The following is a 23,048-nucleotide window of genomic DNA, read 5'->3' on the forward strand; positions in this document are numbered from 1 at the left end:
AGGGTTACCATATTTGATAATGCGCAATCCCTGACAAATTTACCTCAGTTGCATTGATTAACTTTAGACTATTACCAAAGTACATTGCCGCCATTGCATTTTTATGATAAACACGAAACAATACAAAAACAGCAAAGAATTGTTGCACTGCAATACACGAATGCAAGTTTTCTTTTAAACAGTAACATTTATGAAAACGAAAATTAGCACAGAATTTTTATGAAATACGCTCTAAGGTAATTACAAGTAATGAACGTATAGCAGTTTATAAATGATACTCTACTGAATGGGTTGCCATACGTCCGGATTTCCCCGGACATGTCCGGAATTTTAGTGTTCAAAGTGCGTCCGGGGGGAAATGCTAAAATATGCTTAAATGTCCGGAATTTCACCCCATTCGTCTACTTTCCGCCCATTAAAATGGTCCAGAGTACGGGAATTTCTTCCCATGGTAATGGTTGAAAGTATGCCTTTCTAACCCTAGAGTAAGATATATGCCTTTGGAATGGGGAGAATTTTACTTCGGCACAAGTATGGTTTGTGAACGCCATTAGTCTATTTTTCCGCCCATTAAAATGGACCTGCTTTCAGCAACGGGGTTTCCCACAAACGATATTTCTGCCGAAGTAAACATCTCCCCATTCCAAATGCACATTTCTTACTCTATAGTCAGAAAGGCATACTTCCTGCCATTCGAATGGGAAAATATTACCGCATTTCCACCCGCATTTCCATTTTAATGGGCGGAGAGCAGACGAATCGGGTGGGAATTTTTTTAAATTGTTTGTTGCGTTACGGGTAATAATTTAATTGTTACGTCATAAAGGACAATACAGCGCTGTATTTGGAATACAATGATCATGGATGAGTGGAGCTGGGCTAGTAGCTGAAGGCCTTATATCTTGGTCGATATTGCAAAATTTAGAACATGTCTGAAACGATAAGATACGATATTCGCTGAAGAAAATTATAAAGCAGTGAAAGTAGTAGAAAAATAGCTCAACAAGAAGTCTGTTGCAGACCAAATTAGAATACCAAGGAAATTGTCGTTTGTTTAATTCTTAATGATTTCGAAGTGGGCCGCGGGTTTTGTTCGCACCGTCAAGGTGGGGCATTGCTAGTGTGACGTCATATTGACAGACAATGTGTTTATAACTCATTTTAAAAACCGCTAGTGGGCACCAAAGAGTGTCCGGATTTTAGGCCCCGAAAATATGGTAACCCTACTCTACTCCCCCTCATACCAATCGTTCTTTTCCGAAAATCTGATTTTTTTTTCAACAAGCTCTTGTTGGACTTCAAAAACACATAAAATTTCCCACAAGACATGCTTTTGAAGTTGTACTGAAGTGTTAAAATGTCTTTCATTGTTTCAATGATCATCTTATTTCTTTCTTTTGTCCACTTACTCTGCACCAGTGAAAACACCCGCTCAACATTTGCGTTGTATGGCGCCACAGCAAAGATAAACTGGGCAACCCTTAGTAATTCTGAGTGACATTCAGCGTTTTTTGACTTTTGAAAATACCTGCACCATTTATTATGTGTTGGCAGTGCAGTAAATTCTTCGTCACTGATGTAACATTCCAAAACGACTTCAATGACTAGAATAAGCCAAACCTTAACGCTGTTCATCTTAAAAGGTAGTAAACAACTTACGTCATAAACGAGTTGCAGACTGTTTTGACGAGCTGAGAATGTTTGCAACCTAGAAAAAGCTGGCAACCTAGAAAAACTTGGAATAAAATACAATTTAAAAAAATTCCGGACTTTTAGGCACATTTTACCATTTCTCCCTGACGCAGATTAGAACACAAAAATTTTATGACAAGTCAGGGAAAATCCTGACGTATGGTAATCCTAATGTAAATGCTTCTGCTGATTGCTCACCCAATGTGCCAGAAAGTGTTGTGATGCATTAGTTCGAATAAACATTTTAGTTTGTGATTTTACCCTACAGTTTGTCTGCAATTAGTGATAGCAGAGAAGGACATGTAGCCTTCATGGAAGGTAGGTCAAGCAGAGTTAGTTGATGCAGACACGTGACTTACAAATCAGAAATCGCTGCAAGTCCCAACAACGATGAGCGACTTGTCAGTGTTTTCTTTTTCATCAAACTGGAAAGCGCATCGCCGCAATTGCGTAAACTTAACTTACAAATCAGAAATCGCTGCAAGTCCCAACAACGATGAGCGACTTGTCAGTTTTGCTTTGCTTTCTCTTCTTCTCTTCTCGTATCGCCGCAATTGCGTAAACTTAAATAAACAACAATAAGATGTAAAACTCGGTTCTTAATAAAGATTGATGATGAACTTGCTTCCTGGTTGCGAACGAGCTAATTATTTCCATATACGTCATACGTCCTTTTGATGACACGCACGCGATGCAAGTGGTCGAATTAATGCGTAGTCTGCGGTTGCGATGACGTTTGTGGAAAGTCTTTGCTTGAAAACAAACAAGTGATAACGTCAATGACGATGAACTGGAGTTTTTCACAACACAAACGTAACGTTCGCTGCAAATTTGTACGGTGATTGGCGCCTAAACTTCATCAATTCTTACTTTCTTTTTCCTCTCTCGGTGGTGGCGGTTCAGACGAAATACTTCCTCAAAAAGGTGTTTTTCTTCGGCAAAATAATTAAGGTAAAATGAAAATATTTTCGCGGTTGCATCACATTATTTCCAAAGAAGGCGTCAAGTCTGTTATATAAAGAGCGCGTATCCGTTGTGGACTTTATATCTCGAGATTCATGAAAAGATCTTCAAAGTCAACAATGGAAAGAAGAATGATACTTTTGCTACTTGTAGTTTGTTACGTCACAATGACCTACTCGCAACAATGTCGTCAAGTCATGACTACTGTTTGTGATGATGAGGTCTCCAACTCCAGGATGCAGAAAGGAGACAAAGGTGATACCGGAAGATCAGGTAAAGCCGGAAGTCCGGAAGTCAACGGGGAAGTCGGAGAGAAGGGGATGCAAGGTGATTCGTGCGCTCTGGGGTCGCTTGGAACTGACATAATCTCCAGACTGGCAAGTAAGTTTATATGAGTTGAAAGTCGTTTTAACCGACTTCACTTTTAATGAGAAAAATCATTTCCAGAAATCGAGAACCTTCTTTCACCTCCCAGCACCACGACAACGACTACCACTATTGTTGCCACGACATCAGCATGAAGAGTAACGTCATGTGCTACGTCATCAAGCAACGGAGACCAAGTTTTGACGAGTGGGGTTGAAGTTTATTGCGAGGATGGATGGACGGTGAGTGAAGATATTTTTACTGTTTGAAGAAAGTTTAAGATTTGAAACATTTTCGAACGTTAAAAAATGGAAATTTTATGTTTTATTACGTCATACTTAGTAATCAAAACCCCAAACTTTATTCTTTGAATTTCATTGCATGAGATAACTGATTTTGCATCACTGTTAGCCAATGGTAACGAACGGTAGTTTTTTGACCAACACTCGATTTGTAACAGGTTTTTCAAAGACGAATCGATGGAACTGTTAGTTTCCAACGAGGATGGGACGACTACGCGAACGGTTTTGGGCAGGTTGATGGGGAATTTTGGCTGGGTGAGTCGATTAAAAGTTGTTTCGAAAATATTTCTTACCTCAATGCAAACTGCTCAGGACTTGACAACATCCACGAGATGACGCGAGGAGGAGGATGCAGACTCAAGATAGAGCTGTGGGACTTCGATGGAAACCAACGTCACGCAAATTATAGGTTAAGTATTAGGCCTACTTCGATGTTGTAACCTGCATCGTTGGTATTCGTCTGGAATTGTATTGAGTTCGATGAAACGAACGTAATCATATCCAAACTCATTTTTGTTTCAGTTCATTTTCTGTCGATTCTGCTGAAAAATCATATCAGCTTCTTATTTCCGGTTATAGCGGAAACGCTGGAGATGGTATGTCGTATCATAATAATAAACCATTTTCTGCGTGGGACAGGGACAATGATTTGCAGTAAGCTAATTATTCTTTTCCTTTAATTATGATAAAATGTGACAAAAGATCTGCGTGTTATGTTATCTGTACATCGGTATGCTTCGATGTGTTTCGTAACGATGTAACGTTTCCATGTAACCGAGCTTTCATGGATGAGGTCACATTTCTTAGCTTTTTTTTCAAAGGACATTAAATTTTTTTGTTGTTAACAGTCGTACACTTAACTGCGCATCACACTATGGCGGAAATCAAGGTTGGTGGTTTGGAGATTGTCTCGCCAGCAGTTCTGCATTGAACGGTGTATGGATGCGCGAATCAACAGGAACAGCTCATGGCGTCGTCTGGGAAGTTTGGAAAGGTTGGCACGAGCCACTTAAAGCCACCAACATGAAATTTCGTTGTGATTAAACAAAACACAATCGGTTTAATGCCATGTGATGTATATATGGAATAAGCATACCAAACGCAAGTAAATCAACAACTTGTATTGCATCAATAACTATAATTGATATCAAGTTTTTGTGGCGCTTGTAATAAATCAGTGTTCTTTGCGATGTAATACTCTTTGAAAAGGCAAATATATCAACCGTTTTCATTGTCATTCGCACTGTTCTGTCAAAAGCAATTAAGTTTTATAAGCAAGAGAATATATCCGTGGTTATACTATGCAGGCAGAAGACGCCCAAGTCAATTAACGGTTGAGAAAGCACTTCTCAATTTATATAAAACCAATAACATAAAGCCAATACATGGGACCGAATCCCATCAGAGTATTCCGGAGAAATTTGGCCCGGATCGAGCAGACAGTAGTGATTGGTTGCTGCAGGAGAGAGCTGTAATTCGAGTAATGGCCCCCATGTTCAAGAATCATAGCCCAATATCAATCATACCGTACATACCATTAACGCGTACATTATTATCGTTTATTGGAAGATATTGTTGAGATTATAACAATTCTTATAACGTAACACCAGCTATCTAGTTCCATTCAGCGGTGCAAGTTCGTTAAGTAAACCAGCAGTTGCATTTTATCAAGTGTAGAGCAGGAAATTAGCTATGAAATTAGTGGTAGTTCGTTCACTTGCCTGAGAACTATATTGGAAATTGGAATGTATGCGATATGGAAAACCAATTTTTCAAGTGCACGGAACTAAACGTGAAACAGCATTGGTCTTGAATGTTCAGTATTGATTTACACATTTGTATCTGATTACTCCGAAGACCATTGACCGATTCTCATAATTTAATCATACCAGGTTGTGAGTGAATAATCATGCAGTTTGTTTTGTACTGAAAGACATACTACCATATTATACAGTAGCAACCGTGCTGCTTACACGATCTGCTCTGAGAAAATATGCGGGGGACGCTAATTGCCACTTAGGTCCTAGGGGTAGCGATGTAAGACGTCAAAAGAGATAGACTAAAAATCTATGTACATATGAATAGGTAAAGAAATGCGGCAGCACGTGAGCAAACATTAGAAAATCTGACGAGCATACATACGAATAATACAATGCACAGCGTAAATAAAAACAGAAGTTGACGCACACATTGGACTAAATTAACCTACAAGAGTGGTGCGAACGAACAGTGTAAAATGTGAACAATTGACTCCCTAATTGGGTAATTAAAATGCAGTCTATCTAAAACAGGTGACAACTCACACCGTAAACAAGTGACTCGCAAATTTGATGACGTAATGTTAAAATGTGTTGGTTCTAGAACGGGTTTGTGAAAAATATTCTCGTGACATCTCCCCCAGGTCCAATACTATTCCGTCCGTGTTATATAACATTTCCTTTCGTATTTTCTTCCATATAATATTCCATAACGACCTGTAGAAATGTTTGATATCGTAAGTTATGTCAGTACTTATTACAACGTAACCTTTGTAGTCTGTAGTAAGTCGTTTTTCATGTTGCAAATATAAAGCTTTCCTTAAACTTGATTGAAATTTTGTTCATGCAATGTGCTATTAATATTACATTGGCGCTTAATGCAATATTTAATTCATCGGTGACTCTCTTGTGATGCTCGTCACGTGGTGGTGTAGGTACCACATTGGCAAAAGTGTATTCAAGCGACTGTTTGGTAGCTTTGTTCGCCTCGGCATGTAAACAGTCAAGTCAGAATGGTTCGTAAATAGACCGCCAATGTACCGCCAATTACGAAGATATTTCGGGAAGAAATACTAGGAAAGGATTTGGTCGTGTCAGTCGAGTATTTAGCCAGAGATGGAACGCAATTAGGTATAGTGTAAAGAGACAAAATTATGGCGCGTTATCAGCCATTTTTTTCGGTGCATCCGCATATCCAGTAAAATTAAATCAGAAGGTTTTCCAAATTTTACGCATTGGCTTCTTGCTTTAATTATCTTACAACTGATAATAACAAAAAACATTAGATTAACAGATGAACAAAAACTCTTGGGATTTCAGTATAATTCGTAACTTTCAGATCAGTTGGAGTCCGATAAGCCTGTCAGTTATATACTGTACAATGTACATAAAGACCATAAAACTGCCTTTTTTATTGTAGCATCCATATATTGTAACGCGATCGTTTAAAAAAGTCTGGCACATGAACAAACTCCATACACGTCTGGTGTGAGCTCATTTTCATTCATATTTCACCTAATTTGTCCCAAGTCCAAGCAGCTTAAAACAAATCTGTAAAATGGAATAAAAATTTTTCAAAATAAATAGCTTATTTTTGACGAAAAGTTTATTTGATTTTGATTGATTCGTTTTTTTGTTCGTATTTTTCTACTAAAATTAGCCTTAAAAAAACGCATTCTCCTCATGCTATTACCAGCTTTGGCACACTGACTTTTTCAGTGTACAGCTGCTCAACAAACTCTTTTTCTGCACACCCAAAATCTTGGTGAAAACTGCCAGATTCTGCAATGTGGGAAAACTGGAGAACTAGGCTATAGCCTACCGCAAATCCCAAACTGACACTGGTGGTGGTAAGGTAATACCTAATACAAACATAAGCCAAGCATTGTCTACATGCAAACAATGCAACTGCCATCCAACAGACAAAGAAAAACTACACCAAGCGTTTCTCGAATACAAATGCTTTGCAGAAACTGTCGTATTACAAATATGCTGAGCAATTTCCATGTATAAACCTTGCCAGAACCATTCATTGGACAAAGTTATAACGCACAAAGCATTTTGCTTCATTATGCAGGGAATTTTTTTTGATATGTTGGCAACGGTTTTATATCATATAACCCGGTTTATTAATGATGGTATTAAAAATTATTTTCTGCAAATTTTTGAGAAAATTTCTGCTTTAGAAACGCTTATGCGAAATGCTAAGCTCGGAAGGATTTTTTTATATGCCAAAGCTTACCGACAATTGTAACGTAACTCGTACTTGCCAAACTTTTCTGACTGAAAGAGCTGACTGGGTTCCATGATATTGTCTACGTAGATCGTTTCAGTTGCAATTTGTGTCGAGTAGTTCACATCTTTTAGTTTTTGCCTTTGCGGTCCATAAAGAGGAAGAATAACAAGTAAAAAACTTGTGTAGTAACAAAGTATTATTTGCCAATATTAATCAAACAAACTGGTCGAAGAATTTTGAAAATTTCGCCGTATCGAATTCACCAGAAAAGAGCTTGATGTCACAAAATCACGATCTGTAACATGTCGCTTGTTCAGTAAGGTAACTGGCACACGCTCCTGCATGATGGACTACTTTTCATCAAAACAAAGGTTATGGTAAAAAAATTAGCTTTTTTAAACCACTTTCTGTAACTCTACTCATGCGCGGTTGCAGACATTTCAGGCTGGCATTGAGCGTCATATGGCACTATCCCTTTAAATTATCAGATTTCTCAGCGCATTCCTCACATATAATTATCATCATTGGGCGTGCTATGTAAATTAGGGTTAACATATTTGATAATGCGCAATCCCTGACAAATTTACCTCAGTTGCATTGATTAACTTTAGACTATTACCAAAGTACATTGCCGCCATTGCTTTTTTGTGATAAACATGAAACAATGCAGAAACAGCAAAGAAGTGTTGCACTGCAATGCACGAATGCCAGTTTTCTTTTAAACAGTAACATTTATGAAAACGAAAATTAGCACAGAATTTTTATGAAATACACTCTAAGGCAGGGGTTCCTAACCTTTTTATGTTCTCGTACCACTTAGCCACCACGGATTGTCAACACGTACCACTATTTTCAAAACAACTAATTTTATCCAATATTCGCACAGCAGCATTGTATTAATAACAATGACAGCAGGGAGCAAGATCGACAAAAGTAGCTTACTGAGTGAAGAGAATTTAGTACGGAAAGAAATAAAAGTGTTGTTCGCATATTTTAGCAACTCAAAATTGAATTGTTATAGGCCTACTACTATACTGTATATCGCATGCAACGGAAAGCTGCTCGCGTACCACCTAAAAAGCTCCCGCGTATCACTAGTGGTACGCGTACCACCGGTTGGGAACCCCTGCTCTAAGGTAATTACAAGTAATGAACGTATAGCAGTTTATAAATGATACTCTACTCTCCCTCATAGGCTACCAATCGTTCTTTTCCGAAGATCTGATTTTTTTTCAACAAGCTCTTGTTGGACTTCAAAAACACATAAAATTTCCCACAAGACATGCTTTTGAAGTTGTACTGAAGTGTTAAAATGTCTTTCATTGTTTCAATGGTCATCTTATTTCTTTCTTTTGTCCACTGACCCCGCATCAGTGAAAACACCCGCTTAACATTTCCGTTGTGTGGCGCCACAACAAAGAAAAACTGGGCAACACTTAGTAATTCTGAGTGACATTCAGCGTTTTTTGACTTTTGAAAATACCTGCACCATTTATTATGTGTTGGCAGTGCAGTAAATTCTTCGTCACTGATGTAACATTCCAAAACGACTTCAATGACTAGAATAAGCCAAACCTTAACGCTGTTCATCTTAAAAGGTAGTAAACAACTTACGTCATAAACGAGTTGCAGACTGTTTTGACGAGCTGAGAATGTTTGCAACCTAGAAAAAGCTGGCAACCTAGAAAAACTTGGAATAAAATACAATTTAAAAAAATTCCGGACTTTTAGGCACATTTTACCATTTCTCCCTGACGCAGATTAGAACACAAAAATTTTATGACAAGTCAGGGAAAATCCTGACGTATGGTAATCCTAATGTAAATGCTTCTGCTGATTGCTCACCCAATGTGCCAGAAAGTGTTGTGATGCATTAGTTCGAATAAACATTTTAGTTTGTGATTTTACCCTACAGTTTGTCTGCAATTAGTGATAGCAGAGAAGGACATGTAGCCTTCATGGAAGGTAGGTCAAGCAGAGTTAGTTGATGCAGACACGTGACTTACAAATCAGAAATCGCTGCAAGTCCCAACAACGATGAGCGACTTGTCAGTGTTTTCTTTTTCATCAAACTGGAAAGCGCATCGCCGCAATTGCGTAAACTTAACTTACAAATCAGAAATCGCTGCAAGTCCCAACAACGATGAGCGACTTGTCAGTTTTGCTTTCTCTTCTTCTCTTCTCGTATCGCCGCAATTGCGTAAACTTAAACAAACAACAATAAGATGTAAAACTCGGTTCTTAATAAAGATTGATGATGAACTTGCTTCCTGGTTGCGAACGAGCTAATTGTTTCCATATACGTCATACGTTCTTTTGATGACACGCACGCGATGCAAGTGGTCGAATTAATGCGTAGTCTGCGGTTGCGATGACGTTTGTGGAAAGTCTTTGCTTGAAAACAAACAAGTGATGACGTCAATAATGATGAGCTGGAGTTTTTCACAACACAAACGTAACGTTCGCTGCAAATTTGTACGGTGTTTGGCGCCTAAACTTCATCAATTCTTACTTTCTTTTTCCTCTCTCGGTGGTGGCGGTTCAGACGAAATACTTCCTCAAAAAGGTGTTTTTCTTAGGCAAAATAATTAAGGTAAAATGAAAATATTTTCGCGGTTGCATCACATTATTTCCAAAGAAGGCGTCAAGTCTGTTATATAAAGAGCGCGTATCCGTTGTGGACTTTATATCTCGAGATTCATGAAAAGATCTTCAAAGTCAACAATGGAAAGAAGAATGATACTTTTGCTACTTGTAGTTTGTTACGTCACAATGACCTACTCGCAACAATGTCGTCAAGTCATGACTACTGTTTGTGATGATGAGGTCTCCAACTCCAGGATGCAGAAAGGAGACAAAGGTGATACCGGAAGATCAGGTAAAGCCGGAAGTCCGGAAGTCAACGGGGAAGTCGGAGAGAAGGGGATGCAAGGTGATTCGTGCGCTCTGGGGTCGCTAGGGACCGACATAATCTCCAGACTGGCAAGTGAGTTTATATGAGTTGAAAGTCGTTTTAACCGACTTCACTTTTATTGAGAAAAATCATTTCCAGAAATCGAGAAACTTCTTTCACCTCCCAGCACCACGACAACGACTACCACTATTGTTGCCACGACATCAGCATCAAGAGTTACGTCATGTGCTACGTCATCAAGCAACGGAGACCAAGTTTTGACGAGTGGGGTTGAAGTTTGTTGCGAGGATGGATGGACGGTGAGTGAAGATATTTTTACTGTTTGAAGAAAGTTTAAGATTTGAAACATTTTCGAACGTTAAAAAATGGAAATTTTATGTTTTATTACGTTATACTTAGTAATCAAAACCCCAAACTTTATTCTTTGAATTTCATTGCATGAGATAACTGAGTTTGCATCACTGTTAGCCAATGGTAACGAACGGTAGTTTTTTGACCAACACTCGATTTGTCACAGGTTTTTCAAAGACGAATCGATGGAACTGTTAGTTTCCAACGAGGATGGGACGACTACGCGAACGGTTTTGGGCAGGTTGATGGGGAATTTTGGCTGGGTGAGTCGATTAAAAGTTGTTTCGAAAATATTTCTTACCTCAATGCAAACTGCTCAGGACTTCACAACATCCACGAAATGACGCGAGGAGGAGGATGCAGACTCAAGATAGAGCTGAGGGACTTCGATGGAAAACAACGTCACGCAAATTATAGGTTAAGTATTAGGCCTACTTCGATGTTGTAACCTGCATCGTTGGTATTCGTCTGGAATTGTATTGAGTTCGATGAAACGAACGTAATCATATCCAAACTCATTTTTGTTTCAGTTCATTTTCTGTCGATTCTGCTGAAAAATCATATCAGCTTCTTATTTCCGGTTATAGCGGAAACGCTGGAGATGGTATGTCGTATCATAATAATAAACCATTTTCTGCGTGGGACAGGGACAATGATTTGCAGTAAGCTAATTATTCTTTTCCTTTAATTATGATAAAATGTGACAAAAGATCTGCGTGTTATGTTATCTGTACATCGGTATGCTTCGATGTGTTTCGTAACGATGTAACGTTTCCATGTAACCGAGCTTTCATGGATGAGGTCACATTTCTTAGCTTTTTTTTCAAAGGACATTAAATTTTTTTGTTGTTAACAGTCGTACACTTAACTGCGCATCACACTATGGCGGAAATCAAGGTTGGTGGTTTGGAGATTGTCTCGCCAGCAGTTCTGCATTGAACGGTGTATGGATGCGCGAATCAACAGGAACAGCTCATGGCGTCGTCTGGGAAGTTTGGAAAGGTTGGCACGAGCCACTTAAAGCCACCAACATGAAATTTCGTTGTGATTAAACAAAACACAATCGGTTTAATGCCATGTGATGTATATATGGAATAAGCATACCAAACGCAAGTAAATCAACAACTTGTATTGCATCAATAACTATAATTGATATCAAGTTTTTGTGGCGCTTGTAATAAATCAGTGTTCTTTGCGATGTAATACTCTTTGAAAAGGCAAATATATCAACCGTTTTCATTGTCATTCGCACTGTTCTGTCAAAAGCAATTAAGTTTTATAAGCAAGAGAATATATCCGTGGTTATACTATGCAGGCAGAAGACGCCCAAGTCAATTAACGGTTGAGAAAGCACTTCTCAATTTATATAAAACCAATAACATAAAGCCAATACATGGGACCGAATCCCATCAGAGTATTCCGGAGAAATTTGGCCCGGAACGAGCAGACAGTAGTGATTGGTTGCTGCAGGAGAGAGCTGTAATTCGAGTAATGGCCCCCATGTTCAAGAATCATAGCCCAATATCAATCATACCGTACATACCATTAACGCGTACATTATTATCGTTTATTGGAAGATATTGTTGAGATTATAACAATTCTTATAACGTAACACCAGCTATCTAGTTCCATTCAGCGGTGCAAGTTCGTTAAGTAAACCAGCAGTTGCATTTTATCAAGTGTAGAGCAGGAAATTAGCTATGAAATTAGTGGTAGTTCGTTCACTTGCCTGAGAACTATATTGGAAATTGGAATGTATGCGATATGGAAAACCAATTTTTCAAGTGCACGGAACTAAACGTGAAACAGCATTGGTCTTGAATGTTCAGTATTGATTTACACATTTGTATCTGATTACTCCGAAGACCATTGACCGATTCTCATAATTTAATCATACCAGGTTGTGAGTGAATAATCATGCAGTTTGTTTTGTACTGAAAGACATACTACCATATTATACAGTAGCAACCGTGCTGCTTACACGATCTGCTCTGAGAAAATATGCGGGGGACGCTAATTGCCACTTAGGTCCTAGGGGTAGCGATGTAAGACGTCAAAAGAGATAGACTAAAAATCTATGTACATATGAATAGGTAAAGAAATGCGGCAGCACGTGAGCAAACATTAGAAAATCTGACGAGCATACATACGAATAATACAATGCACAGCGTAAATAAAAACAGAAGTTGACGCACACATTGGACTAAATTAACCTACAAGAGTGGTGCGAACGAACAGTGTAAAATGTGAACAATTGACTCCCTAATTGGGTAATTAAAATGCAGTCTATCTAAAACAGGTGACAACTCACACCGTAAACAAGTGACTCGCAAATTTGATGACGTAATGTTAAAATGTGTTGGTTCTAGAACGGGTTTGTGAAAAATATTCTCGTGACATCTCCCCCAGGTCCAATACTATTCCGTCCGTGTTATATAACATTTCCTTTCGTATTTTCTTCCATATAATATTCCATAACGACCTGTAGAAATGTTTGATATCGTAAGTTATGTCAGTACTTATTACAACGTAACCTTTGTAGTCTGTAGTAAGTCGTTTTTCATGTTGCAAATATAAAGCTTTCCTTAAACTTGATTGAAATTTTGTTCATGCAATGTGCTATTAATATTACATTGGCGCTTAATGCAATATTTAATTCATCGGTGACTCTCTTGTGATGCTCGTCACGTGGTGGTGTAGGTACCACATTGGCAAAAGTGTATTCAAGCGACTGTTTGGTAGCTTTGTTCGCCTCGGCATGTAAACAGTCAAGTCAGAATGGTTCGTAAATAGACCGCCAATGTACCGCCAATTACGAAGATATTTCGGGAAGAAATACTAGGAAAGGATTTGGTCGTGTCAGTCGAGTATTTAGCCAGAGATGGAACGCAATTAGGTATAGTGTAAAGAGACAAAATTATGGCGCGTTATCAGCCATTTTTTTCGGTGCATCCGCATATCCAGTAAAATTAAATCAGAAGGTTTTCCAAATTTTACGCATTGGCTTCTTGCTTTAATTATCTTACAACTGATAATAACAAAAAACATTAGATTAACAGATGAACAAAAACTCTTGGGATTTCAGTATAATTCGTAACTTTCAGATCAGTTGGAGTCCGATAAGCCTGTCAGTTATATACTGTACAATGTACATAAAGACCATAAAACTGCCTTTTTTATTGTAGCATCCATATATTGTAACGCGATCGTTTAAAAAAGTCTGGCACATGAACAAACTCCATACACGTCTGGTGTGAGCTCATTTTCATTCATATTTCACCTAATTTGTCCCAAGTCCAAGCAGCTTAAAACAAATCTGTAAAATGGAATAAAAATTTTTCAAAATAAATAGCTTATTTTTGACGAAAAGTTTATTTGATTTTGATTGATTCGTTTTTTTGTTCGTATTTTTCTACTAAAATTAGCCTTAAAAAAACGCATTCTCCTCATGCTATTACCAGCTTTGGCACACTGACTTTTTCAGTGTACAGCTGCTCAACAAACTCTTTTTCTGCACACCCAAAATCTTGGTGAAAACTGCCAGATTCTGCAATGTGGGAAAACTGGAGAACTAGGCTATAGCCTACCGCAAATCCCAAACTGACACTGGTGGTGGTAAGGTAATACCTAATACAAACATAAGCCAAGCATTGTCTACATGCAAACAATGCAACTGCCATCCAACAGACAAAGAAAAACTACACCAAGCGTTTCTCGAATACAAATGCTTTGCAGAAACTGTCGTATTACAAATATGCTGAGCAATTTCCATGTATAAACCTTGCCAGAACCATTCATTGGACAAAGTTATAACGCACAAAGCATTTTGCTTCATTATGCAGGGAATTTTTTTTGATATGTTGGCAACGGTTTTATATCATATAACCCGGTTTATTAATGATGGTATTAAAAATTATTTTCTGCAAATTTTTGAGAAAATTTCTGCTTTAGAAACGCTTATGCGAAATGCTAAGCTCGGAAGGATTTTTTTATATGCCAAAGCTTACCGACAATTGTAACGTAACTCGTACTTGCCAAACTTTTCTGACTGAAAGAGCTGACTGGGTTCCATGATATTGTCTACGTAGATCGTTTCAGTTGCAATTTGTGTCGAGTAGTTCACATCTTTTAGTTTTTGCCTTTGCGGTCCATAAAGAGGAAGAATAACAAGTAAAAAACTTGTGTAGTAACAAAGTATTATTTGCCAATATTAATCAAACAAACTGGTCGAAGAATTTTGAAAATTTCGCCGTATCGAATTCACCAGAAAAGAGCTTGATGTCACAAAATCACGATCTGTAACATGTCGCTTGTTCAGTAAGGTAACTGGCACACGCTCCTGCATGATGGACTACTTTTCATCAAAACAAAGGTTATGGTAAAAAAATTAGCTTTTTTAAACCACTTTCTGTAACTCTACTCATGCGCGGTTGCAGACATTTCAGGCTGGCGTTGAGCGTCATATGGCACTATCCCTTTAAATTATCAGATTTCTCAGCGCATTCCTCACATATAATTATCATCATTGGGCGTGCTATGTAAATTAGGGTTACCATATTTGATAATGCGCAATCCCTGACAAATTTACCTCAGTTGCATTGATTAACTTTAGACTATTACCAAAGTACATTGCCGCCATTGCATTTTTATGATAAACACGAAACAATACAAAAACAGCAAAGAATTGTTGCACTGCAATACACGAATGCAAGTTTTCTTTTAAACAGTAACATTTATGAAAACGAAAATTAGCACAGAATTTTTATGAAATACGCTCTAAGGTAATTACAAGTAATGAACGTATAGCAGTTTATAAATGATACTCTACTTAGGGTTGCCATACGTCCGGATTTCCCCGGACATGTCCGGAATTTTAGTGTTCAAAGTGCGTCCGGGGGGAAATGCTAAAATATGCTTAAATGTCCGGAATTTCACCCCATTCGTCTACTTTCCGCCCATTAAAATGGTCCAGAGTACGGGAATTTCTTCCCATGGTAATGGTTGAAAGTATGCCTTTCTAACCCTAGAGTAAGATATATGCCTTTGGAATGGGGAGAATTTTACTTCGGCACAAGTATGGTTTGTGAACGCCATTAGTCTATTTTTCCGCCCATTAAAATGGACCTGCTTTCAGCAACGGGGTTTCCCACAAACGATATTTCTGCCGAAGTAAACATCTCCCCATTCCAAATGCACATTTCTTACTCTATAGTCAGAAAGGCATACTTCCTGCCATTCGAATGGGAAAATATTACCGCATTTCCACCCGCATTTCCATTTTAATTGGCGGAGAGCAGACGAATCGGGTGGGAATTTTTTTAAATTGTTTGTTGCGTTACGGGTAATAATTTAATTGTTACGTCATAAAGGACAATACAGCGCTGTATTTGGAATACAATGATCATGGATGAGTGGAGCTGGGCTAGTAGCTGAAGGCCTTATATCTTGGTCGATATTGCAAAATTTAGAACATGTCTGAAACGATAAGATACGATATTCGCTGAAAAAAATTATAAAGCAGTGAAAGTAGTAGAAAAATAGCTCAACAAGAAGTCTGTTGCAGACCAAATTAGAATACCAAGGAAATTGTCGTTTGTTTAATTCTTAATGATTTCGAAGTGGGCCGCGGGTTTTGTTCGCACCGTCAAGGTGGGGCATTGCTAGTGTGACGTCATATTGACAGACAATGTGTTCATAACTCATTTTAAAAACCGCTAGTGGGCACCAAAGAGTGTCGGGATTTTAGGCCCCGAAAATATGGTAACCCTACTCTACTCCCCCTCATACCAATCGTTCTTTTCCGAAGATCTGATTGTTTTTTTCAACAAGCTCTTGTTGGACTTCAAAAACACATAAAATTTCCCACAAGACATGCTTTTGAAGTTGTACTGAAGTGTTAAAATGTCTTTCATTGTTTCAATGATCATCTTATTTCTTTCTTTTTTCCACTAAACCCGCATCAGTGAAAACACCCGCTTAACATTTCCGTTGTATGGCGCCACAACAAAGAAAAACTGGGCAACCCTTAGTAATTCTGAGTGACATTCAGCGTTTTTTGACTTTTGAAAATACCTGCACCATTTATTATGTGTTGGCAGTGCAGTAAATTCTTCGTCACTGATGTAACATTCCAAAACGACTTCAATGACTAGAATAAGCCAAACCTTAACGCTGTTCATCTTAAAAGGTAGTAAACAACTTACGTCATAAACGAGTTGCAGACTGTTTTGACGAGCTGAGAATGTTTGCAACCTAGAAAAAGCTGGCAACCTAGAAAAACTTGGAATAAAATACAATTTAAAAAAATTCCGGACTTTTAGGCACATTTTACCATTTCTCCCTGACGCAGATTAGAACACAAAAATTTTATGACAAGTCAGGGAAAATCCTGACGTATGGTAATCCTAATGTAAATGCTTCTGCTGATTGCTCACCCAATGTGCCAGAAAGTGTTGTGAAGCATTAGTTCGAATAAACATTTTAGTTTGTGATTTTACCCTACAGTTTGTCTGCAATTAGTGATAGCAGAGAAGGACATGTAGCCTTCATGGAAGGTAGGTCAAGCAGAGTTAGTTGATGCAGACACTTAACTTACAAATCAGAAATCGCTGCAAGTCCCAACAACGATGAGCGGACTTGTCAGTTTTGCTTTGCTTTCTCTTCTTCTCTTCTCGTATCGCCGCAATTGCGTAAACTTAAATAAACAACAATAAGATGTAAAACTCGGTTCTTAATAAAGATTGATGATGAACTTGCTTCCTGGTTGCGAACGAGCTAATTATTTCCATATACGTCATACGTCCTTTTGATGACACGCACGCGATGCAAGTGGTCGAATTAATGCGTAGTCTGCGGTTGCGATGACGTTTGTGGAAATTCTTTGCTTGAAAACAAACAAGTGACAACGTCAATGACGATGAACTGGAGTTTTTCACAACACAAACGTAACGTTCGCTGCAAATTTGTACGGTGATTGGCGCCTAAACTTCATCAATTCTTACTTTCTTTTTCCTCTCTCGGTGGTGGCGGTTCAGACGAAATACTTCCTCAAAAAGGTGTTTTTCTTAGGCAAAATAATTAAGGTAAAATGAAAATATTTTCGCGGTTGCATCACATTATTTCCAAAGAAGGCGTCAAGTCTGTTATATAAAGAGCGCGTATCCGTTGTGGACTTTATATCTCGAGATTCATGAAAAGATCTTCAAAGTCAACAATGGAAAGAAGAATGATACTTTTGCTACTTGTAGTTTGTTACGTCACAATGACCTACTCGCAACAATGTCGTCAAGTCATGACTACTGTTTGTGATGATGAGGTCTCCAACTCCAGGATGCAGAAAGGAGACAAAGGTGATACCGGAAGATCAGGTAAAGCCGGAAGTCCGGAAGTCAACGGGGAAGTCGGAGAGAAGGGGATGCAAGGTGATTCGTGCGCTCTGGGGTCGCTAGGGACCGACATAATCTCCAGACTGGCAAGTGAGTTTATATGAGTTGAAAGTCGTTTTAACCGACTTCACTTTTATTGAGAAAAATCATTTCCAGAAATCGAGAAACTTCTTTCACCTCCCAGCACCACGACAACGACTACCACTATTGTTGCCACGACATCAGCATCAAGAGTTACGTCATGTGCTACGTCATCAAGCAACGGAGACCAAGTTTTGACGAGTGGGGTTGAAGTTTGTTGCGAGGATGGATGGACGGTGAGTGAAGATATTTTTACTGTTTGAAGAAAGTTTAAGATTTGAAACATTTTCGAACGTTAAAAAATGGAAATTTTATGTTTTATTACGTTATACTTAGTAATCAAAACCCCAAACTTTATTCTTTGAATTTCATTGCATGAGATAACTGAGTTTGCATCACTGTTAGCCAATGGTAACGAACGGTAGTTTTTTGACCAACACTCGATTTGTCACAGGTTTTTCAAAGACGAATCGATGGAACTGTTAGTTTCCAACGAGGATGGGACGACTACGCGAACGGTTTTGGGCAGGTTGATGGGGAATTTTGGCTGGGTGAGTCGATTAAAAGTTGTTTCGAAAATATTTCTTACCTCAATGCAAACTGCTCAGGACTTCACAACATCCACGAAATGACGCGAGGAGGAGGATGCAGACTCAAGATAGAGCTGAGGGACTTCGATGGAAACCAACGTCACGCAAATTATAGGTTAAGTATTAGGCCTACTTCGATGTTGTAACCTGCATCGTTGGTATTCGTCTGGAATTGTATTGAGTTCGATGAAACGAACGTAATCATATCCAAACTCATTTTTGTTTCAGTTCATTTTCTGTCGATTCTGCTGAAAAATCATATCGGCTTCTTATTTCCGGTTATAGCGGAAACGCTGGAGATGGTATGTCGTATCATAATAATAAACCATTTTCTGCGTGGGACAGGGACAATGATTTGCAGTAAGCTTATTATTCTTTTCCTTTAATTATGATAAAATGTGACAAAAGATCTGCGTGTTATGTTATCTGTACATCGGTATGCTTCGATGTGTTCCGTAACGATGTAACGTTTCCATGTAACCGAGCTTTCATGGATGAGGTCACAGTTCTTAGCTTTTTTTTCAAAAGACATTAAATTTTTTTGTTGTTAACAGTCGTACACTTAACTGCGCATCACACTATGGCGGAAATCAAGGTTGGTGGTTTGGAGATTGTCTCGCCAGCAGTTCTGCATTGAACGGTGTATGGATGCGCGAATCAACAGGAACAGCTCATGGCGTCGTCTGGGAACTTTGGAAAGGTTGGCACGAGCCACTAAAGGCCACCAACATGAAATTTCGTTGTGATTAAACAAAACACAATCGGTTTAATGCCATGTGATGTATATATAGAATAAGCATACCAAACGCAAGTAAATCAACAACTTGTATTGCATCAATAACTATAATTGATATCAAGTTTTTGTGGCGCTTGTAATAAATCAGTGTTCTTTGCAATGTAATACTCTTTGAAAAGGCAAATATATCAAGCGTTTTCATTGTCATTCGCACTGTTCTGTCAAAAGCAATTAAGTTTTATAAGCAAGAGAATATATCCGTGGTTATACTATGCAGGCGGAAGACGCACAAGTCAATTAACGGTTGAGAAAGCACTTCTCAATTTATATAAAACCAATAACATAAAGCCAATACATGGGACCGAATCCCATCAGAGTATTCCGGAGAAATTTGGCCCGAAACGAGCAGACAGTAGTGATTGGTTGCTGCAGGAGAGAGCTGTAATTCGAGTAATGGCCCCCATGTTCAAGAATCATAGCCCAATATCAATCATACCGTACATACCATTAACGCGTACATTATTATCGTTTATTGGAAGATATTGTTGAGATTATAACAATTCTTATAAAGTAAAACCAGCTATCTAATTCCATTCAGCGGTGCAAGTTCGTTAAGTAAACCAGCAGTTGCATTTTATCAAGTGTAGAGCAGGAAATTAGCTATGAAATTAGTGGTGGTTCGTTTACTTGCCTGAGAACTATATTGGAATGTGTGCGATATGGAAAACCAATTTTTCAAGTGCACGGAACTAAACGTGAAACAGCATTGGTCTTGAATGTTCAGTATTGATTTACACATTTGTATCTGATTACTCCGAAGACCATTGACCGATTCTCATAATTTAATCATACCAGGTTGTGAGTGAATAATCATGCAGTTTAATTTGTACTGAAAAACATACTACCATATTATACAGTAGCAACCGTGCTGCTTACACGATCTGCTCTGAGAAAATATGCGGGGGACGCTAATTGCCAATTAGGTCCTAGGGGTAGCGATGTAAGACGTCAAAAGAGATAGACTAAAAATCTATGTACATATGAATAGGTAAAGAAATGCGGCAGCACGTGAGCAAACATTAGAAAATCTGACGAGCATACATATGTATGAGACAATGCACTGCGGGAATAAAAACAGAAGTTGACGCAAACATTGGACTAAATTAACCTACAAGAGTGGTGCGAACAAACAATGTAAAATGTGAACAATTGACTCCCTAATTGGGTAATTAAAATGCAGTCTATCTAAAACAGGTGACAACTCACACCGTAAACAAGTGACTCGCAAATTTGATGATGTAATGTTAAAATGTGTTGGTTCTAGAACGGGTTCGTGAAAAATATTCTCGTGACATCTCCCCCAGGTCCAATACTTTTCCGTCCGTGTTATATAACATTTCCTGTCGTATTTTCTTTCATATAATATTCCATAAAGACCTGTAGAAATGTTTGATATCGTAAGTTATGTCAGTACTTAGTACAACGTAACCTTTGTAGTCTGTAGAAAGTCGTTTTTCCTGTTGCAAATATAAAGCTTTCCTTAAACTTGATTGAAATTTTGTTCATGCAATGTGCTATTAATATTACATTGGCGCTTAATGCAATATTTAATTCATCGGTGACTCTCTTGTGATGCTCGTCACGTGGTGGTGTAGGTACCACATTTGCAAAAGTGCATTCAAGCGACTGTTTGGTAGCTTTGTTCGCCTCGGCATGTAAACAGTCAAGTCAGAATGGTTCGTAAATAGACCGCCAATGTACCGCCAATTACGAAGATATTTCGGGAAGAAATACTAGGAAAGGATTTGGTCGTGTCAGCCGTATTTAGCCAGAGATGGAACGCAATTAGGTATAGTGTAAAGAGACAAAATTATGGCGCGTTATCAGCCATTTTTTTTCGGTGCATCCGCATATCCAGTAAAATTAAATCAGAAGGTTTTCCAAATTTTACGCATTGGCTTCTTGCTTTAATTATCTTACAACTGATAATAACAAAAAACATTAGATTAACAGATGAACAAAAACTCTTGGGATTTCAGTATAATTCGTAACTTTCAGATCAGTTGGAGTCCGATAAGTCTGTCAGTTATATACTGTACAATGTACATAAAGACCATAAAACTGCCTTTTTTATTGTAGCATCCATATATTGTAACGCGATCGTTTAAAAAAGTCTGGCACATGAACAAACTCCATACACGTCTGGTGTGAGCTCATTTTCATTCATATTTCACCTAATTTGTCCCAAGTCCAAGCAGCTTAAAACAAATCTGTAAAATGGAATAAAAATTTTTCAAAATAAATAGCTTATTTTTGACGAAAAGTTTGTTTGATTTTGATTGATTCGTTTTTTTGTTCGTATTTTTCTACTAAAATTAGCCTTAAAAAAACGCATTCTCCTCATGCTATTACCAGCTTTGGCACACTGACTTTTTCAGTGTACAGCTGCTCAACAAACTCTTTTTCTGCACACCCAAAATCTTGGTGAAAACTGCCAGATTCTGCAATGTGGGAAAACTGGAGAACTAGGCTATAGCCTACCGCAAATCCCAAACTGACACTGGTGGTGGTAAGGTAATACCTAATACAAACATAGGGCGAGAATTGTCTACATGCAAACAATGCAACTGCCATCCAACAGACAAAGAAAAACTACACCAAGGATTTCTCGAATACAAATGCTTTGCAGAAACTGTCGTATTACAAATATGCTGAGCAATTTCCATGTATAAATCATGCCAGAACCATTCATTGGACAAAGTTATAACGCACAAAGCGTTTTTCTTCATCATGTGGGGAATTTTTTTTGATATGTTGGCAACGGTTTTATATCATATAACCCGGTTTATTAAACATAGTATTAAAAATTGTTTTTACAAGATTTTGTGAAAATTTTTGCTTTAGAAACGTTTCTGCTTATGCGAAATGCTAAATTTGGAAGGATTTTTTTTTACATGTCAAAGCTTACCGATAATTGTAACGTAACTCGTACTTGCCAAACTTTTCTGACTGAAAGAGCTAATTGGGTTCCATGATATTGTCTACGTAGATCGTTTCGGTTGCAATTTGTGTCGAGTAGTTCACATCTTTTAGATTTTGCCTTTGCGGTGCATAAAGAACAACAAGAAAAAAAACTTATTTAGTATCAAAGCATTAATTGCTAGTATTAATCAAACAAACTGGTCAAAGAACTTTTCAAATGTTTCAACAATGTTTCTCAACTTTTTCGCCTTATCTCATTCACCAGAAAAGAGTTGGATGTCACAGAATCACGATGTTAACATTTCGCTTGATTTAGTAAGGTAACTATCAAACATTTCTGCTTTCATCAAAAGAAAGGTTATCGTAAAATAGTAGCTAAGTAAGCCAATTTCTGTAACTTGCTTCACACACGTTTCTAGACACTTCAAAGTGCAGTGTTTACCGTCAAATGGCACTATCCCTTTAAATTTTCGGATTTCTTGTCGCATTCCTCACATGTAATTATCATCATTGGGCGTGCTATGTAAATGAGGGTTACCATATTTGATAATGCACAATTCCTGACAAATTTACCTCAGTTGCATTGACTAACTTTAGAATATTACCAAAGTACATTGCCGCCATTGCATTTTTATGATAAACACGAAACAATACAAAAACATCAAAGAAATGTTGTATTGCAATACACGAATG

General features: G+C 38.0%; 3 protein-coding genes across 3 annotated transcripts; all 3 read left to right on the top strand.

Annotated features, from left to right (window-relative positions):
- The first annotated feature begins 2,719 nt into the window (after window positions 1-2,719).
- LOC143449385 (fibrinogen-like protein 1) lies at window positions 2,720-4,560 on the top strand. The gene is made up of 6 exons (XM_076949564.1): window positions 2,720-3,036; window positions 3,103-3,263; window positions 3,482-3,578; window positions 3,636-3,732; window positions 3,846-3,977; window positions 4,172-4,560. Exons 4-6 carry the CDS (start codon window positions 3,656-3,658, stop codon window positions 4,365-4,367), a joined length of 405 nt encoding a protein of 134 aa, XP_076805679.1. The 5' UTR covers window positions 2,720-3,036; window positions 3,103-3,263; window positions 3,482-3,578; window positions 3,636-3,655; the 3' UTR covers window positions 4,368-4,560.
- A 5,393-nt stretch (window positions 4,561-9,953) lies between these two features.
- LOC143449430 (microfibril-associated glycoprotein 4-like) lies at window positions 9,954-11,826 on the top strand. The gene is made up of 6 exons (XM_076949638.1): window positions 9,954-10,302; window positions 10,369-10,529; window positions 10,748-10,844; window positions 10,902-10,998; window positions 11,112-11,243; window positions 11,438-11,826. Exons 1-6 carry the CDS (start codon window positions 10,017-10,019, stop codon window positions 11,631-11,633), a joined length of 969 nt encoding a protein of 322 aa, XP_076805753.1. The 5' UTR covers window positions 9,954-10,016; the 3' UTR covers window positions 11,634-11,826.
- Window positions 11,827-17,714: 5,888 nt separating this feature from the next.
- On the top strand, window positions 17,715-19,580 carry LOC143449398 (microfibril-associated glycoprotein 4-like). The gene is made up of 6 exons (XM_076949586.1): window positions 17,715-18,056; window positions 18,123-18,283; window positions 18,502-18,598; window positions 18,656-18,752; window positions 18,866-18,997; window positions 19,192-19,580. The coding sequence occupies exons 1-6, from the start codon at window positions 17,771-17,773 to the stop codon at window positions 19,385-19,387; spliced, it is 969 nt and encodes a 322-aa protein (XP_076805701.1). The 5' UTR covers window positions 17,715-17,770; the 3' UTR covers window positions 19,388-19,580.
- The last annotated feature ends 3,468 nt before the right edge of the window (window positions 19,581-23,048 follow it).

The sequence above is a fragment of the Clavelina lepadiformis genome, chromosome 3 (genome assembly GCF_947623445.1).
Source record: "Clavelina lepadiformis chromosome 3, kaClaLepa1.1, whole genome shotgun sequence".
Taxonomy (NCBI): domain Eukaryota; kingdom Metazoa; phylum Chordata; class Ascidiacea; order Aplousobranchia; family Clavelinidae; genus Clavelina; species Clavelina lepadiformis.

Excerpts from the sequence above, each read along its gene's own strand:
- LOC143449398 (XM_076949586.1), top strand. The coding sequence starts at position 17,771 with ATGAAAAGATCTTCAAAGTCAACAATGGAAAGAAGAATGATACTTTTG. Across the intron at positions 18,284-18,501 it reads GTTGCGAGGATGGATGGACG|GTTTTTCAAAGACGAATCGA; the intron begins GTGAGTGAAGAT and ends GATTTGTCACAG. Across the intron at positions 18,753-18,865 it reads CAACGTCACGCAAATTATAG|TTCATTTTCTGTCGATTCTG; the intron begins GTTAAGTATTAG and ends TTTTTGTTTCAG.
- LOC143449430 (XM_076949638.1), top strand. The coding sequence starts at position 10,017 with ATGAAAAGATCTTCAAAGTCAACAATGGAAAGAAGAATGATACTTTTG. Across the intron at positions 10,530-10,747 it reads GTTGCGAGGATGGATGGACG|GTTTTTCAAAGACGAATCGA; the intron begins GTGAGTGAAGAT and ends GATTTGTCACAG. Across the intron at positions 10,999-11,111 it reads CAACGTCACGCAAATTATAG|TTCATTTTCTGTCGATTCTG; the intron begins GTTAAGTATTAG and ends TTTTTGTTTCAG.
- LOC143449385 (XM_076949564.1), top strand. The coding sequence starts at position 3,656 with ATGACGCGAGGAGGAGGATGCAGACTCAAGATAGAGCTGTGGGACTTC. Across the intron at positions 3,733-3,845 it reads CAACGTCACGCAAATTATAG|TTCATTTTCTGTCGATTCTG; the intron begins GTTAAGTATTAG and ends TTTTTGTTTCAG. Across the intron at positions 3,978-4,171 it reads GACAGGGACAATGATTTGCA|TCGTACACTTAACTGCGCAT; the intron begins GTAAGCTAATTA and ends TGTTGTTAACAG.